The sequence below is a fragment of the Myodes glareolus genome, chromosome 7 (assembly GCF_982192425.1).
Source record: "Myodes glareolus chromosome 7, mMyoGla1.1, whole genome shotgun sequence".
In the NCBI taxonomy this organism is placed as follows: Eukaryota; Metazoa; Chordata; class Mammalia; order Rodentia; family Cricetidae; genus Myodes; species Myodes glareolus.
The window spans coordinates 50,431,707-50,450,011 of NC_142032.1; the positions used below are offsets into that span (position 1 = coordinate 50,431,707).

General features: G+C 44.7%; 2 protein-coding genes across 2 annotated transcripts; both read left to right on the forward strand.

Moving 5' to 3' along the window:
* Nucleotides 1–1,453: 1,453 nt before the first annotated feature.
* On the forward strand, nt 1,454–2,395 carry LOC148121393 (olfactory receptor 4D10-like). The gene has a single exon (XM_087908085.1). The coding sequence runs from the start codon at nt 1,454–1,456 to the stop codon at nt 2,393–2,395; it is 942 nt and encodes a 313-aa protein (XP_087764211.1).
* Nucleotides 2,396–11,312: 8,917 nt separating this feature from the next.
* LOC148121394 (uncharacterized) lies at nt 11,313–17,247 on the forward strand. The gene is given in 1 exon segment (XM_087908084.1): nt 11,313–17,247. A coding segment is annotated over 1 exon segment (5,313 nt). The 5' UTR covers nt 11,313–11,526; the 3' UTR covers nt 16,840–17,247.
* The last annotated feature ends 1,058 nt before the right edge of the window (nt 17,248–18,305 follow it).

Consider the following 18,305-nt stretch of genomic DNA (forward strand, 5'->3'; position numbering starts at 1 on the left):
GTGCATTTAAATCCGAGTCCCAACATGCAACTGTTGCAATTTTGTGGAAGTATAGTCTCTTTTCATCTCTTCTTCTTCGACTGGGGCTAACTAAAAGCTGCTCCTCCAAGAATACATAAAAGAACCATTCACCAGACAACTGAGGCTTGAGATAAATGGACTCTTGAGGCCATCGTGACTGTTTCTTCCCAAAACTTACAAATGAGTCTGCTGATGATGCCCACTGGAGAAAGGAAGCAGGAACAGAGGAGGGGAGAGTAGGTTTCTAGTTGAATCCTGTGGGTTTGTATTGGTGGTGGTGGTGGTGGTGGTGGTGGTGATGATGAAGGTGGTAGGGGTGATGGTTGTTTTTCGTTTGTTTGTTTGTTTGTTTGTTTTGTTTTTTCGAGACAGGGTTTCTCTGTGTATCTCTGGCTGTCCTGGAACTCACTCTGCAGCCTCAGACTAACAAAGATCCGCCTGCCTCTGCTTCCAAAATGCTGGGATTAAAAGCAAGCAGCACCATGCCCAGATTGATTTCTATGTTTCTGACAGAGGTTAAAATTAGAAATCTGTGTTCGGACCCAGGAAGCTTGATCCTGTTTCAGACCTATAGCATCTCACATGGGTCTCCCCCTACTATCATGCACATATGCATACCCACACACCCCACAAACACACCACACACACATACACACACACAGTTTCTGCGCTTCTACACTTGCTCAAACCAATACTGATACTGATACTGTTGACAGCAAACAGTTCACATTCAGATTTTCATCGCTCACTGAGTTAGGATGATGGAATGAGAAGGGGTGAGACCACTGCTGCAGTTTCTCAGGGCAGAGGGTTTAGCACTGCCTCTCACAAAGCACATAAACCCCGCATTTAGTGAAAAACAAATGATCGTTCAGAAGAATTCTAGAATCTCCATACGTCCATATCCAAGAGTCTCCACATACAATGTAGAATACAACTGATAATAAGAATAATAACAAATTAGGAAAAGTTAACTTGATAGTGGTCCTTTTACTTTTTTATAGGAAAGCCAGAATCTTTGCCCCTCAAGTAAAATAACTGACAAGAAGAATTACAAAGATTTCCTTAAAGCGATACAAATTGACTTTAAAAAAAAAAGAGAGAGAGAGAGAGGGAGAGAGGTTTACTTGGACCATTGGAAGTTCAATATCAAAAGCAGCAAAATGAACCATGGTAAATTTTCTCTATTATAAATATTCTAAGTGAAACTACTAATGTATTTTCTTTTCCAGTGTTACTCATTGTAGAAAAAATATTTTCTATGTGGTAATTTGATTATCAAGTTAACTGCAATATTAGATTATGAACAACAATCTATTCCAGGTGCTATAGCCATAAAAAAGAGCTTCTGAATTATATCTTAGAAGCTTAGGAAAACAAGATAAACAGCCTGATGCCTGAAACAAAACAAGCAAACAAAGAGGGTGTTTTGATGGCTATGGAAAACTACACCAGGGTCAAAGAACTTATTTTCCTTGGCCTGACCCAGAGTCAAGAAGTCAGCGTGCTGCTGTTCCTTTTCTTTCTCATGGTGTATGTGACAACTCTGCTGGGGAACCTTCTCATCATGGTCACCGTGACCTGTGAGCCGCGCCTTCACACCCCCATGTACTTCTTGCTCAGGAATTTGTCTGTTGCCGACATCTGCTTTTCCTCCATTACTGCACCTAAGGTCCTGGTGGACCTTCTCTCAGACAGGAAGAGCATCTCGTTCAATGGCTGCCTCACTCAGATGTTCTTCTTCCACCTTATTGGAGGAGTGGATGTGTTTTCTCTGTCAGTGATGGCTCTAGATCGATATGTGGCCATCTCCAAGCCCCTCCATTATGTGACCATCATGAGCAGAGGCCGTTGCATTGGGTTAATAGTGGCCTCCTGGATAGGAGGCTTTATCCACTCCATCGTGCAGATTTCTCTCTTGCTGACACTTCCATTCTGTGGACCCAATGTTCTTGACACTTTCTACTGTGATGTCCCACAGGTCATCAGACTTGCCTGCACAGACATCTTTGTTCTGGAGATGCTGATGATTTCCAATAATGGGATGCTCAACACACTGTGGTTCTTCATGCTCTTGGTGTCCTACATGGTTATATTATTATTGCTAAGGTCTCATTCAGGAGAGGGCAGAAAGAAAGCCATCTCCACCTGCACCTCCCACATCACTGTGATCACCCTGCACTTTGTACCCTGCATCTATGTCTATGCCCGGCCATTCACTGCCCTCCCCACAGATAAGGCCATCTCTGTCACCTTCACAGTCATCTCCCCTCTGCTCAACCCCTTAACCTACACTCTGAGGAACCAGGAGATGAAGTCAGCCATGAGGAGGCTCAGAAAAAGACTTGGACCTTCTGATGGAATAGAGAAGTAACTTCTGCTTGTTGACACCCTAAATGTTTCTAGTATAAATAAACTATTTTCTATTCTGCCTTCTCAATTGTCTTCTTCTGATATATTAAGACACCAAAAAAAATATCAAGTTTATCGGTCTTATTCTCTTCTACATTTTCACTGTTTGGAATCATGCCTAAACCACGGAGGCTATGAGTAAATCTTGCTAAAATCTGTGGGACTGAAAGATATAAACAAATGTTGAATATGATTCCAAAGTCAATTAAACTCTTTAGCATTCTTTTTTTTTTCCTTTGGTTTTACTTTTTAACATAGGATCTCATTATGTTAGTCAGTCTAGCTCGACATTCACTATGTAACCCAGGGTTTCCTGAGACACAGTAAACCTCTTGTACTTGGTACCAAGTGCTAAAATTGCAGATGTGTGCCAAAATACCAAAATAGTTTCAGTTACTCAAATCTACTGTGTTTTTGTGTGTCAATGAAGCTTTATTTATAGACACTAAAATCTGAATTTCATGGGATTTTAGTGTATTAACTTTAGTTTTTGAAGAGACGTTTCTTCACTGAAACCAAGAGAACCAGAACTAATCATTGAGGTGTGCTGCAGTTCTCCCTTCCTGAGTATCCGTGTGTGCCTTTATGGTGCTACAATCAAAAGACAGACGCAAACACTTTGTTAGAACTCAGTTACAGCCCAAAGCAAGTTAAGGCTTCTCAATCGTCCTGTTTTATGACTATGTGCAGGCAGATGTCTACACAGTATTGCAATCAAACATCAAAGATTATACGTTCTACTCAGTCAGTGAGTGTACACACTATTCTGCAGGTCATGGAAGCTTTTCCAAAATATATCACATCCTAAGACACAAAACAAATCTTAGAAATTCACAAAAATTTAAGTAACACCATGTATCTTATCTGACCACAATACCATAAAATTTAAAATCAACAGCAAATGAATCTCTAGTAAGTATTAAAATGCATGCAGATTAAACAATATATTTCTGAATAATAAATGGGTCAAAGAAGAAAGAAATTAAAATTTTCCTGAAAAGAAAAGAAAATGAAAACACAATGCAACAAAACCTCTAGGACGCATTAAAAGCAGTTCTGTGGGGGAATGTGTAACTATAAACACTTGCATTTAGAAGTCGGAACTGACGACCTCATCCATCAGACCCTTCACACTACAAGTCCCACTCTGCCCCCAAACCCACCTTTCCCCCTGCTACCTCAGAGGAACTCTGAAACACGGGTTGCAAATTCAAGGAGAGGACCAAGCAGTGAGTGACCACTTACCCAGCAAGGCACCCCACTCTCTAGGCCATCCATACCAGGGCAAAATCCTGGGCCCCTCCCCCACCTGCCTCAGCTTCTCTAGCCAGTCAACAGGCAAGCTTCCTACAGGTAAGCTGCTTCAACACTCCCACCTGACCAATCAGACCCTGCAAGCTACAAGTTTCACTCCACCCCCAAAACCCTCCAATCACCACCACCCCCACTCCCCACCCATTCAACCTCAGAGGAACTCTGAAACAGAGCTGCAACTACACAAGAGGGGACCAAGAGAGGAAATCTCAAGCACAGACTGTGACTGAACAGAGGGGACCAAGAGAGCAAACCAAGAGAAGAGACCAAAAGAGCCGAACAATAGAGACCTCAGTGGCTCCCTGAAACACAGACAGCAACATCACAGAGCAGACCTAGAACAGTTCTCAAAGACACAGACAGTCACTGCAAGGACTGGACCAAGAAGCAAAGACACTGCTGGCACCTATTGGAGGGTGGATAGCTGCCAATGCAAGAATTCATTCAGCAAACTAAAAAGCAGCATTGTTTGTCATAGCCAGAAGCTGGGAACAACCTAAATGCCCCTCAACCAAAGAATGGATAAAGAAAATATGGCACGTTTATACAGTGGAGTACTACACAGCAGAAAAAATTAATGACATCTTGTAATTTGTGAGCAAATGGATGGATCGAGAAAACATCTTATTAAGTGAAGTAACCCAGACCAAGAAAGACAAATATCATATGCACTAATTCAAAAGTGGTTTTTAGACATAAAGCAAACAAACCAAAAAAAAAAAAAACCTACAATTCACAATCGCAGAGAACCTGCAAGATCTCCTGGGTTAATTGGGAGCATGTGGAACATGAGAGAAGGTAAAAGAGGAGGAGAAAGGAGGAAAAATATATAGCTCAATAAAAAATATTTTAAAATAAAAGAATATACCTTCTCCTCAGCACCTCATTGAACCTTCTCTAAAATTGACCACATCCTTGGTAACAAAGCAACCTCAATATATACAAAAAAATAACTCCCTGCATCTTATTGGATCACCATGGTTTAAAGTTAGAATTTAACAACAACACTAATTGCAGAAGTACAGCACTGGAAATTGAACAGTGCTCGATTGAACCACCTCTGAGTCAAGGAGGAAACAAAGAAAGAAATTAAAGACTTCCTAGAATTCAACGAAAATGAAGGCACAGTGTACACAAACCTATTGGACAGCATGAAAGCAGTGCTAAGAGAAAAGTTCATAGCACTAAGTGCCTACAAGAAGAAAGTGGAGAAATCTCACACTAGTGACTTCACAGCACACCAGAAAGTTCTAGAACAAAAGAAGCAGACTAATCCAGGAGGGTTAGAAGACAGGAAATAATCAAATTGAGGGCTGAAATCAATAAAATGGAAACAAAGAAAACAATACAAAGAATCAATAAAACAAAGAGATAGTTCTTTGAAAAATCAACAAGATAGACAAACCCTTATCCAAACTAATCAAAAGGCAGAGAGAGAACAATTCTCAAATAAATTAACAAATTAACAAATTAACAAATAAAAAATGAAAGGAGGACATAGCAACATACACTGAGGAAATTCAGAGAATCATTCGGTCATACTACAAAAGCCTTTACACCTCAAAATAAGAAAACGTAAAAGAAATGAAAATTTTCTAGATAGATACTACATACCAAAATTAAATCAAGATGAGATGAACAACAAATGGTGCTGGCATAACTGGATGTCAACCTGTAGAAGAAAAAAATAGATCCATATCTATCACCATGCACAAAACTCAAGTCCAAATGGATTAAAGACCTCAATATAAATCTGACCACACTGAACCTGATAGAAGAGAAAATGGGAAGTAGTCTGCATGCAAATGGATGGATGTTGGGCCACAATTATCTCAGGGCCTGTACCTCAAGACATTTAGGACAGAGAAAAGCCTGGCTCAAGTTTGAGGGAACTCAGTGAGAATGAAACAGTAAAAACTAGGCAGAGGCCCCTCGAGCCAGAGGGAGGGCTTGACTGTCTCTCATTGGCTGGAGGTATCCCCACATCACACCATATCACTTAACCTATATAAGCTGATGCTCACAGTAATAAACTGAGTTCCTGCTTTGTCTTGACTCCCTTTTGCATCTGATCGTCCTGCATCATGAATAGCACACTCACCTTTCCCTAGAAAATAAGAAGGCTAAGGAGGCCTAACAATTGTCACCCAACATGAGGCAACTAGTCCCAGGGCAAGGCAATCATCAAGGTGAGTGGGACCCCATGACACGTAACACAACTTAACACAAAAATGACTCAGCACTTATGGTGTTGAGATAGATGCTAGGGTACTATATTGAATAGATATGGAGAGAATGGACAGCTTTGTCTTGTTCCTGATTTTAGTGGAATTGCTTTGAGTTTCTTTTCATTTAGATTGATTTTGTTCTTGGCTTACTGTATATTTCCTTTATTATGTTTAGAAATGTTTCTTCTATCTCTGATCCCTCCAAGACATTTATCATGAAGGGATGTTGGATTTTGTCAGTCTTTTTTAACTTCTAATGAGATGGTCATGTTGTTTTTTCGCTTAGTTTATTTATATGATAGATGACAGTGATAGATTTTCATATGGTGACACATCCCTGCATTTCTAGGATGAAGCCTACTTGATCATGGTAAATGAATTTTATGATGTGTCCTTGGGTTCATTTCCCAGTATTTTATTGAGTATTTTGCATCAATGTTCATGAGGGAGATTGTTCTGTAATTCTCTTTCTTATTGCTTCTTTGTATGATTTGGGTGTCGGGGTAACTGTAGCCTCATAAAAAGAGTTTCACAGTGTTCCTTCTGCTTCTATTATGTGGGACAATTTGCTGAGTATCAGTATTAGTTCTTTGAAATTATGGTAGAATTATGCGCTGAAACCATAAGACCTTGGATTTTTTTTGATTGTGACATTTTTTTAATGACTATTTAAATATAGTACCTGAAGTCCTAGGTAGAGAAATAAGACAACAAAAGGAAATAAAGAGAGTATAAACTGGAAAGGAAGAAAACAAACTTTTGCTATTTGCTTATGATATGACAGTATATAGAAGTGACTCCAAAGATGCTACCAGGGAACTCCTACACCTGATAAATAGATTCAGCAATATGGCAGGATATGAGATTAATACAAAAATCAGTATCTCTCCTATATACCAATAATAAAAGGGCTGAAAAAGAAACCAAAGAAACACCAGACTTCACAATAGCCACAAACAACATGAAATATCTTGGGATAACTCTAACAAAACAAGTGAAATACCTGTAGACAAGGTCTTTGAAGAATGAAATTGAGAAGATATCAGAAAATTAAAATATCGCCCACAATCTTGCATAGGTAGGATCAATATAGCAAAAAATAACAATCTTATCAAAAACAATCTACAGATACACTGCAGTACACATAAAAATCTCAACACAATTCTTCACAGACCTCAAAAGAACAATACTACATTTTATATGGAAAAACAAAAGGCCAAGAGAACAAAAACAACCCTATACAATAAAAGAACATCTGGAAGCATCACCATCCCTGACTTCAAACTCTATTATACAGCTACAGTAATGAAAATAGCTTGGAATTGGCATAAACATAGACAGGTGGACCAACTGAATAGAATTGAAGACACTGATATTAACCCACAAACCTATCAGTGTCTGATTTTTGACAAGGAAGCTAAAGATATAAAATGGATAAAAGAAAACATCTTCAACAAATGGTTCTGGTAAAACTAGATGTCAACATGAAGAATAATGAAAATAGATCCATATATATCACCATGCACAAAACTAAAGTACAAATGGATCAAAGACCTCAGAATAAAACCAACCACACTGAACCTCATAGAAGAGAAAGTGGGAAACAGCTTTGAATGCATTGGCACAAGAGACCACTTCCTAAATATAACCCCAGTAGCACAGACACTGAGATTGACAATTAATAAATGGAACCTCCTGAAATTGAGAAACTTGTGTAAAGCAAAGGACACAGTCAATAAGACAAAACACCTGCCTACAGAAAGGGAAAAGATCTTCGCCGACCCCACATCTGACAGAGAGTTGATCTGCAAAATATACAAAGAACTCAAGAAACTAGACATTAAACTACCAAATAATCCAATTTAAAAATGGGGTACAGATCTATACAGAAAATTCTCCACAGAAGAATGTCAAATGGCAGAAAGACACTTAAGCAAATGTTCAACATCCTTAGACATCAGAGAAAGACAAATCAAAACAACTCTGAGATACCATCTCAAAAAAAAGTAAAGCTGGTGACTAACTGGTATCATCCTAATCTCTCTCTCTCTTTATCTCTCTCTCTTTCTCTCTCTCTCTCTCTCTCTCTCTCTCTCTCTCATATCTATAAATTTATATAAAGATGTCACAGAAAGGAAAATGTGAGTGGGTCAAATACTTTAAGAAAGTTTAAATGTTTAGTAAGTGGGAAAATTGATTACATCCACTGCATGCAATTATCAAGTAGCAAACCCATAATCTAAAAGATATCCGTGCCCTGAAGTTTAAGAGGTTTGATTAAACATGCCTCACATCTTATCTACTAGGAGTTGTTGCTTCCAGATGACATCATAATGATGATGAAATGAAAGTGAGGCATCCTGAAGTCAGACAGCTGGTGATAAGTACTTGGTGGGTGCAGAAGGAGAAGTCAGTGAACAGAAAAGAGTTAAAATATGGAAGAGGAAAGGATATCCAGGAGTTGGTATATTAATGGCATAACAGATGTCCTCCAACTTACAGTGATATTATCCTAATGAACCTAACGCAAGTTGAAAATATCCTGTCATAATACATTCAATGTATTTAGCCCGCTGCACAACACAACTTAGCCCCCTTAAACACACTCAGAATACTTACTTTAGCCTACAGTTTGACAAAAGTCACTTACCATAAAAGCCATTATATAGTGAAGCACTGACTGTCCACACAATTTTTTAGATTCAGTACCTTACAGATTACAGAATCAACTGCTTTCCTCTGAAATCATGGAGTTGGCTAGAGTCTGTGACTTCTTGCTGCTGTTTTGCCCCTCAAGACTATCATGCTGTAAACTGCTTGCTTGAGAAGAGATGAACCTTAAAATTTCAAATTTCAGTTCAATTTGTATTTAGCTTTTTTGTGCTATCTTAAGTAGAAAAATCATAATTTGAACCATTGTAAATCAGGGACCATCTTAACATGTGTTTGTACATATATATTTACAAATATATGTGTGTGTGTTTGTGTGTGTGTATGTGTACACAGATATATATATGTATGTAGATACATATATCTGACTTCAAAACTTTGTCATGTTTTGGAGTTATTATCAAAGGGACAAACCAGACATTGAGCCCTTGAGTGTTTTTTTCTGGGTAAATTAATCCTTTAAAATATTTCTCTAACAAAGTTATAAATTGTTTCTTGTGTTTTCTTGAAGTCTTCAAAGCAGATGTTCTACATTGTCAGGCAGGAAACTTTGTGCTGGACAGTAGAGTGACATGTTTCTATCATGGATTCAGCCACTTGAACACATGAGCAGAGTATACACTAAGAAACACAACTAGAGGTTTCCATATGGACTCTATTTGGTTTCTTTTGATCCTGTGCCAATCTAACTCTCTGTCCCTGTACACCCCCCTCCATCCCAGGCATTTTCTTCCAGTATCAGTATGACCTCACTGCACTCATAAGCACTCTGCTTAACTGGTACGTTACACATGTGGCTTCATGGATGAAAAACAGTCACCCTGATTTCCTCTCCTGACTTTTCCCTGAGAGAGCACAGCTAAGTAGCTATTTCAGAGACAATGGGAGCAATCTAATTTTATTTTTAACTTTTACAATGATGCCCTTGGAATGTTGTGAACCTTTTGGAAAACATGGATCACAGTGTGGTACCTCACGCCTTTGTGTGATACTCTGAGGAAGTGAAGTTGTATGTCAAATCTCATGGTTATCATCAAGTTTACCACAAGATTTTGTTCTATATCTGACGATAATTCTCTAGAAATTTTTTTGAAGTCTTCCTTCCCTGTCCTCTTATTTCATTTCCCATTAGTGGATGACTGGGTTACTTAATTTCTGCCCAGAATTGTGTAGATGACTAGCCATATTGGAAATGGGATTAGATTACATAAGCGATTCTCAACATTCTCTGCACCATAGGAATGTTGCAGTGTTAGCTCTGAAGAACATAGCAATTGTAATAGAGCTAATAGTATGCTATGTCTTGTGATTAGCATTGTGCATGTGTTATCTTAGTCTATCTCCAGAACTAGCCCTTGAGGGGAGAGGAGTAGTATTGCTTCTAATTTGCAAAATAAGAAACTGAGGATTTAAAAAGATAAGTCACTTACTCAAAAGCATGCAACTCGTGGGAAACTGAGCCAAATTTTTAATTAAAAAACATCGGAATCCAGACATTTTGGTATGTGTATGCATGTGTGTGTATGAGAGAGAGAGAGAGAGAAAGAGAGAGAGAGAGAGACAGAGAGACAGAGAGACAGAGAGAGACAGAGAGAGACAGAGAGAGAGACAGAGAGACAGAGAGAGAGTGTCTGTGTGTGTTTCCCAGAGGTTGACATTCGTTGTCTTTCTCTGTGACTGCCTTATTTTCTAAGACAATGTTAAAGTTTCCAATTTAGCTAGACTGGCTGGTCAGCAACAGAGATTCTCATGCCTCTGCCTTCAGTGCCGGGATTGAAGGACCCCAACTTCATTGGGGTCACAGTTAAAACTGGTTTTTAACCTTAACCACAGTTATAACGCTCTGCAAAGGGTTTCAGATAGCAAGCTCCATTAAGGCCTCCGGAGTCAGGACCTCCAGAGTGCTGAACAAATAACAGGCCTAATTCAGGACCTCCACAATGCTGAGCAAAGACACCTGAGCAAAGATAGCCTCATCTGGCTGCGAGACATAAGATTTATGGATAGGTCATAGGAACAAAGAAAGAGAAGATTGCGAGGCCTGAGTCACGTAGAAAGCGGGACTCATCACGGATCAGGGGCTATGCTATCAGACATCTAGTCGCCAACCAGAAAAGGGGAAGGCAGGATGAGAGGAACAATAAACCGCCAAGCAGTCCCCTCAATGTTATCTAGGTTAACAATTTACCACCCTGCATCTCGCTTCTGTAAACCTTGCTTTTTGCTCCCCTATAAAAACCCCTCACCCCCAACCTGCGGGGCGCAAAGTCCCCGAGAGGCTTTGTCGCCCGCAGGTACCTGTGTACCCCAAATAAACCTCTTGCTGCTTGCATCCGGCTGCGTGCTTTGACTGGTCTTTGGGCTTGGGGTCTCTCCCGAGGGAAGACGCCCAGCGGGGAGTCTTTCATTTGGTGCGTTGGCCGGGAATTTGGAGGCCCCTATCCCAGAGACCGCCGAATCACTGTCGGGAGGTGAGGTAAGCTGGCCAGCATTTCTATGTTCTATGTTGTCCTATGTTCTACTATGTTCTATGTCCTATGTCTTTGGCGTCTGATTGTTGCGCTGCGAATTTGAATTTGTGCGATTCAGCTGGGTCGGTTTGTATTTGGGCGGGCCTTGGAGAGGAGCTGACGGGCTCGAACTTTCCCCCCCCCGCACCCGGGGAGACGTCCCGCGGGAGTTTGGAAGCTCGATTTTCTTTTTTTTCGGGCTCATTTGTCTGAACCCACGACCAATCGTCTGAAGGTACGGGGTTCGTTTGGGAGGTGGGGGTGTCCGGAGCCCCTATGGTAACCTCCGTTTGAGTGGCGTGTCTGATTGTCGGTCTGTTTGTCCTACTGTGCATCTTTGAAGTTTGCCTGTTTGTTGTTGGAACACCAGCATGGGGCAGTCTCTAACCACCCCTTTAAGTCTGACTCTAGATCACTGGTCAGATGTCTCTAAACGAGCGAGCAATCAAATGCTAGAAGTCAAGAAGAAAAAATGGCAGAGTCTCTGTTCCTCGGAATGGCCCACATTCAACGTGGGCTGGCCGCGGGACGGCACTTTCAGCAAGAATGTTATTTTGCAGGTCAAGGAACGAGTCCTCGATAAAGGGCCCCATGGGCGCCCTGACCAAGTCGCTTACATCGTTACTTGGGAGAGTTTGACTAACGACCCACCCCCCTGGGTGGCTCCCTTTGTTTTTCCAGGGAAATCCCAACCCTCCCTAGGTCTCACTCCTTCGGCCCCTTCTCCGCCTCCGTCTCCGCCTTCTCCGCCGCCTCCGCCTTCTCTGCCTCCGCCTTCCCCTCCTCCGCCTTCCCTATCAAAGACCCCCGTCCCTACAGTCTCCTCCCTTTATCCGGCACTGACGAAGGAGGAGACCCCCAAACTACATGGGGGACCGAAGGAGACCCATAAGCAGCCATCTGTCCTCCCCCCTGACCCAGATTCCCCTCTTGTCGACCTCCTATCCGAAGATCCTCCCCCCTACAACCCCCAGCAGGAACCCGGAAGTAATGAAGCGGATCCTGCGACCCCCTCACCCTCGTCACGGAGCTCCCCACCTATTGCCTCCCCTGTCGCTAGCAGGCTCCGGGGAAAGCGTGAACCGTCTCCCCTGGACTCCACCTCTCAAGCATTTCCCCTGCGACAGGGAAATAACGGCCAGTTTCAATACTGGCCCTTTTCCGCCTCTGATCTATATAACTGGAAACAACACAATCCTCCCTTCTCCAAGGATCCTGTGGCATTAACCAGCTTAATAGAGTCTATTTTACTCACACACCAACCAACATGGGACGATTGCCAACAATTATTACAGACCCTCCTCACTTCTGAGGAAAAACAAAGGGTCTTCGTAGAAGCACGAAAGCAGGTTCCCGGAGAAGATGGGAGGCCAACCCAATTGCCCAACGAGATTGATGCTGCCTTCCCCCTCACTAGACCTGACTGGGATTTTACTACGATCGCAGGTAGGGCACACCTACGCCTTTATCGCCAGTTGCTTATTGCGGGTCTCCGAGGGGCTGGTCGTCGCCCCACAAATTTGGCACAGGTAAAGCAAACGATTCAAGGGGCAGATGAGTCTCCAGCAGCCTTTTTAGAAAGGCTTAAGGAAGCATATCATATGTATACGCCTTATGATCCCGAGGACCCAGGACAGGCTAACGGCTTGTCGATGTCCTTTATCTGTCAGTCAGCACCTGACATCAGGAACAAGTTACAGAGGCTGGAGAACTTGCAGGGGTATACGTTACAGGATCTACTTAAGGAGGCAGAGAAGATCTTCAACAAAAGGGAGACTCAAGAAGAGAGAGAGGACCGTATCCGTAGAGAGAAAGAAGAAAGGGAAGATAGATTGAGAAGGGAAGCAGAGGAGAAGGAGGAGGCTAGAGATAGAAAAAGGAACAGGGAATTGAGCCGCCTCTTGGCCGCCGCAGTTCAGAGCCAGGAAAGTCGACAGGGAGATAGGGTGGGAGAGCGAAGAGGCCCTCGCGTGGAACGCGACCAATGCGCCTACTGCAAGGAAAGAGGACACTGGGCGAAGGACTGCCCTAAAAATACTCGTAAATCTAGAGGCCCCAAACCACGAGCCTCACTCCTGGCCCTAGATGAGGACTAGGGAGGTCAGGGCCAGGAGCCCCCCCCTGAGCCCAGGTTAACACTTGATGTTGGGGGGCAGCCGGTCACTTTCCTAGTAGATACTGGAGCTCAGCATTCGGTTCTTACCCGGTCACCTGGACCGCTCAGTGGACGGACCGCTTGGGTACAAGGAGCCACTGGCGGAAGACAATATCGCTGGACCACCGAACGGAAGGTGCAATTAGCAACTGGTAAAGTAACTCATTCTTTCCTACACGTTCCAGACTGCCCCTATCCATTACTAGGGCGAGACTTACTCACCAAACTGAAAGCCCAAATTCATTTTGAGGGGGCAGGAGTTCGAGTGTCGGGCCCAAACGGGGACCCCCTCCAGGTCTTGACTTTACAATTGGAGGACGAATACCGGCTATATGAACAGGACCCCAAGGTACAAGGGGCCAGGGACTTGGACATATGGCTTACAGAGTACCCACAGGCATGGGCTGAGACGGGAGGCATGGGGCTAGCGCTACAGCAGCCCCCATTGATTGTAGCCCTAAAGGCCTCAGCCACTCCGATCTCAGTCAAGCAATACCCCATGTCAAATGAGGCCTACCAGGGGATAAGGCCACATATCAAGAGGCTATTAGAAGAAGGCATCCTAACCCCCTGCCGGTCACCTTGGAATACCCCCCTCCTCCCAGTAAAGAAACCAGGGACGAAGGATTACAGGCCGGTGCAGGACCTCAGGGAGGTAAATAAGAGAGTTGAAGACATACATCCGACCGTCCCCAATCCGTATAATTTACTAAGTACCCTGCCACCTTCTCACACCTGGTACACGGTGCTAGACTTGAAGGACGCCTTCTTCTGTCTCAGATTAAGCCCCAAAAGTCAACCCCTTTTCGCCTTCGAATGGAGGGACCCCGAATTGGGGATTTCAGGCCAACTGACGTGGACCCGGCTCCCACAGGGCTATAAGAATAGCCCCACCCTATTTGATGAGGCTTTGCACCGGGACCTTGCAGACTTCAGAGTTCAACACCCGTCATTGATCCTGCTCCAGTATGTGGATGATCTTTTGCTGGCAGCCCCCACAGAACATGACTGCCGACAAGGTACGGGGGCCCTGTTGCAGACCCTGGGACGGCTGGGCTATCGGGCATCCGCCAAAAAGGCCCAGATATGCCAGACTGAGGTGATTTATCTGGGATATAAGTTAGAAAAGGGACAGCGTTGGCTCACAGCCGCACGCAAAGCGACTGTATCCCGCATACCTGTACCCCGAAACCCCCGCCAGTTGAGGGAATTCCTGGGGACAGCTGGGTTCTGCCGCTTATGGATACCAGGCTTCGCTGAAATGGCAGCTCCCCTCTATCCCCTTACCAAGCAGGGGGTCCCATTTGAATGGACAGATAAACAACAAAGGGCTTTCGAGAACATCAAACGGGCCCTCCTCTCCTCCCCGGCGCTGAGTCTGCCGGACGTTACTAAGCCATTCGAACTGTTTGTTGATGAAAAACAAGGATATGCCAAGGGGGTTTTGACCCAAAGACTTGGACCATGGAAGCGCCCTGTCGCATACTTATCAAAGAAATTAGACCCAGTGGCCTCAGGCTGGCCCCCTTGCCTACGGATGGTAGCAGCCATTGCCGTCCTTATTAAGGATGCTGGCAAACTGACTTTGGGACAGCCCTTGACCATTCTGGCACCCCATGCCGTCGAGGCCTTGATTAAGCAGCCCCCTGACCGATGGCTCTCCAACGCCCGCATGACCCACTACCAATCCTTGCTGTTGGATACGGACCGAATCCAGTTCGGACCTGTAGTCGCCCTTAATCCGGCGACCTTGCTACCCGCACCGGAAGGACCAGACCAGCATGACTGCCTTCAGATCCTCGCAGAAATGCACGGAACCCGGACGGACTTGACTGATCAGCCCCTCCCAGATGCGGACCACACCTGGTACACTGATGGGAGCAGCTACCTGCTGAATGGAGAACGTAGGGCGGGAGCCGCAGTTACCACGGAGACCCAGGTAATCTGGGCCAGTGCCTTACCCAGCGGCACCTCGGCCCAACGAGCTGAACTCATCGCTTTAACTCAAGCTCTTAGATTGGCAGAAGGTAAGAAGCTGAATGTTTATACTGATAGTCGATATGCCTTCGCCACTGCACACATACATGGAGAAATATACCGGAGACGAGGGCTCCTGACCTCAGAAGGCAAGGAAATTAAAAATAAAGCAGAGATCCTTGCTCTATTAGAGGCCTTATTCCTCCCCAAAAGACTGAGCATTATGCATTGTCCCGGGCACCAAAAAGGAGATCACGCCGAGGCCAGGGGAAATCGGCGGGCGGATGAAGCAGCCCGAGAGGCTGCATTGGGACCACAAATTCTTCCCCTAATATCCGAGGCCGTCCAATCCACAATAGACTGGGCCTATGATAAAGAGGACATACACATGCTCCAAAAATTGGGGGCAGAATACAACTCAGCTAATAGACGGTGGATTTATCGGGGAAAAATAGCAGTGCCCATAAAAATAACCCATGAACTTATAAACTACTTACATAAATTGACCCATTTGGGTACAAAGAAAATGAAAATCCTCCTAGACAGAATGGAGACTGGACAATTCCTCCTGAACAGGGATAAGGCACTCCAACAGACAATAGACAATTGCAGGGCCTGTGCCCAAATTAATACAGGCCACTCGAAAACCCTCCAAGGGGTGCGTCTCCGAGGACACCGGCCTGGCATCCACTGGGAAATAGACTTCACCGAAATTAAACCTGGTTTGTATGGATACAGATACTTGCTGGTTTTTATAGACACCTTTTCAGGATGGGTAGAGGCCTATCCCACCAAACATGAAACAGCCAGGATGGTTGCCAAGAAGTTATTGGAAGAAATTTTTCCCCGATACGGGATGCCAAAGGTATTGGGATCTGATAACGGGCCAGCCTTCGTCTCCCAGGTAAGTCAGTTGGTGGCCAAGTTACTGGGGATTGATTGGAAATTACATTGTGCTTATAGACCCCAGAGTTCAGGACAGGTAGAACGTATGAACAGAACTATTAAGGAGACTTTGTCTAAATTAGCACTCGCAACTGGTACAAAGGATTGGGTGTTGCTCCTACCCCTGGCTCTATATCGAGCCAGGAATACTCCTGGGCCACATGGCCTTACCCCATTTGAAATATTGTATGGGGCACCACCTCCAGCCGTACATTTCTTCGATACGGACATTGCAGACTATGCTAACTCCCCTTCTCTACAAGCCCATTTACAGGCCCTGCAGCTGGTACAACAAGAGGTCTGGAAACCCCTGGCAGCAGCCTACCAAGACAGCCTCAACCAGCCGGTGGTGCCCCATCAGTACCAGATTGGAGACACCGTTTGGGTCCGCAGACATCAGACCAAGAACCTGGAACCGCGCTGGAGAGGACCGTTCACTGTTCTCCTGACCACCCCAACGGCGCTTAAGGTGGACGGAATTGCTGCTTGGATCCACGCCTCACACGTGAAAGCCGTCAGCCCAGGAGAACAGACGACTAGCCAGAAGAAAGGATGGAAGGCCCAACGTTCCCAGAACCCCCTAAAGATAAGACTGGTGCGGGAATAATGTTATGGGTATTACTCTTTCCAATGTTGATCTCGGGATCCATGGGGGCTCGTAATGGAAGCCCCCACATAATTTACTCCTTAACTTGGCAGATTATTTCCCAGACCGGGGAAATAGTCTGGAAAAAAACTGGCCAGCATGCCCTCAACACCTGGTGGCCGCCCCTGACCCCAGACTTTTGCCAATTAGCAGCTGGTTTAGACACCTGGGATGTTCCCATCGAGGATCCTACCAACCCTGAGGACAACCTGCCACGCGCCAGGCGTGCGACCATGGAGGTTAGCTCATCCGGACACATACAAACTTCCCCCGGATGCAGGGACAATTGGGCTAAAGATAGGCTGGCTTCATTAGATTTCTATGTATGCCCTAGGGATGATAGAAGCAGAGACAAAGCATATGCTTGTGGCGGATATGAGCAATACTTCTGTGCTCAATGGACATGTGAAACCACTGGGGATGCCTACTGGAATCCCTCCTCCTCCTGGGACAAAATTATTGTCAAGAGAGGCTGGGTTAAAAATGGGGCAGGAACCACTTCGCTGCCCCTTAACATTACATTCACTGACAAGGGTAGACAAGCCCGGGAATGGCAGAAAGGTTATACCTGGGGACTACGCTGGCATATGTCAGGGACAGATAAAGGGGTGATATTCAAAATACAACTTGAGGTAAAGACAGCGGCCATAACAGTCGGCCCTAATCAAGTTTTGGCAGACCAGCGGCTTCCATCTGTACAGGAATATAAGGGACCATCAATTAAGCACAATGTACTACCTGTTATGCCCAGTCCACCTAGGACCCATGGCCCAACTCCCACCCCTAACCCCCCAGCAGCCACAATTGAGCCGGAAAGAGGAACGGGAGATCGTCTTTTAGGTCTCATTAGGGGGGCTTACCAGGCCTTAAATCATTCAGATCCAGATCGGGCCAACAACTGCTGGCTCTGCCTTAACCCAAGTCCCCCATACTATGAAGGGATAGCCCTCTGGGGTAACCATAGTAATGTCACTTCGCCACCCCCCACCTGCCAGGGCATGGATCACCATCTAACCCTTACCCAGGTGACAGGCACCGGATCTTGCATAGGAGCTGCGTTTGGCCGGCCCTTTTGCACTTCCACCACGACCGTCATCAAGGGGGACTATTATTTAATTCCACCGGAGGGGACCATTTGGGCGTGTAACACTGGCCTGACTCCCTGTGTATCGGCAGCAGTATTCAACCAAACTCATGAGTATTGTGTTCTGGTACAAATTTGGCCACGCATCACATACCACTCGGATGAGACCGTCCTCCAATATTACGGATACTTACCCCAAAAGGAAAAGCGGGAGGCTGTTACCTTGACCCTGGCCGTGCTCCTAGGGGTGGGGGGGGTGGCGGCAGGAATAGGCACTGGGGCCGCCGCCCTGGTGCGCACGGACCAATATATGCTTTTACATCAAGCTATGAATGAGGACCTG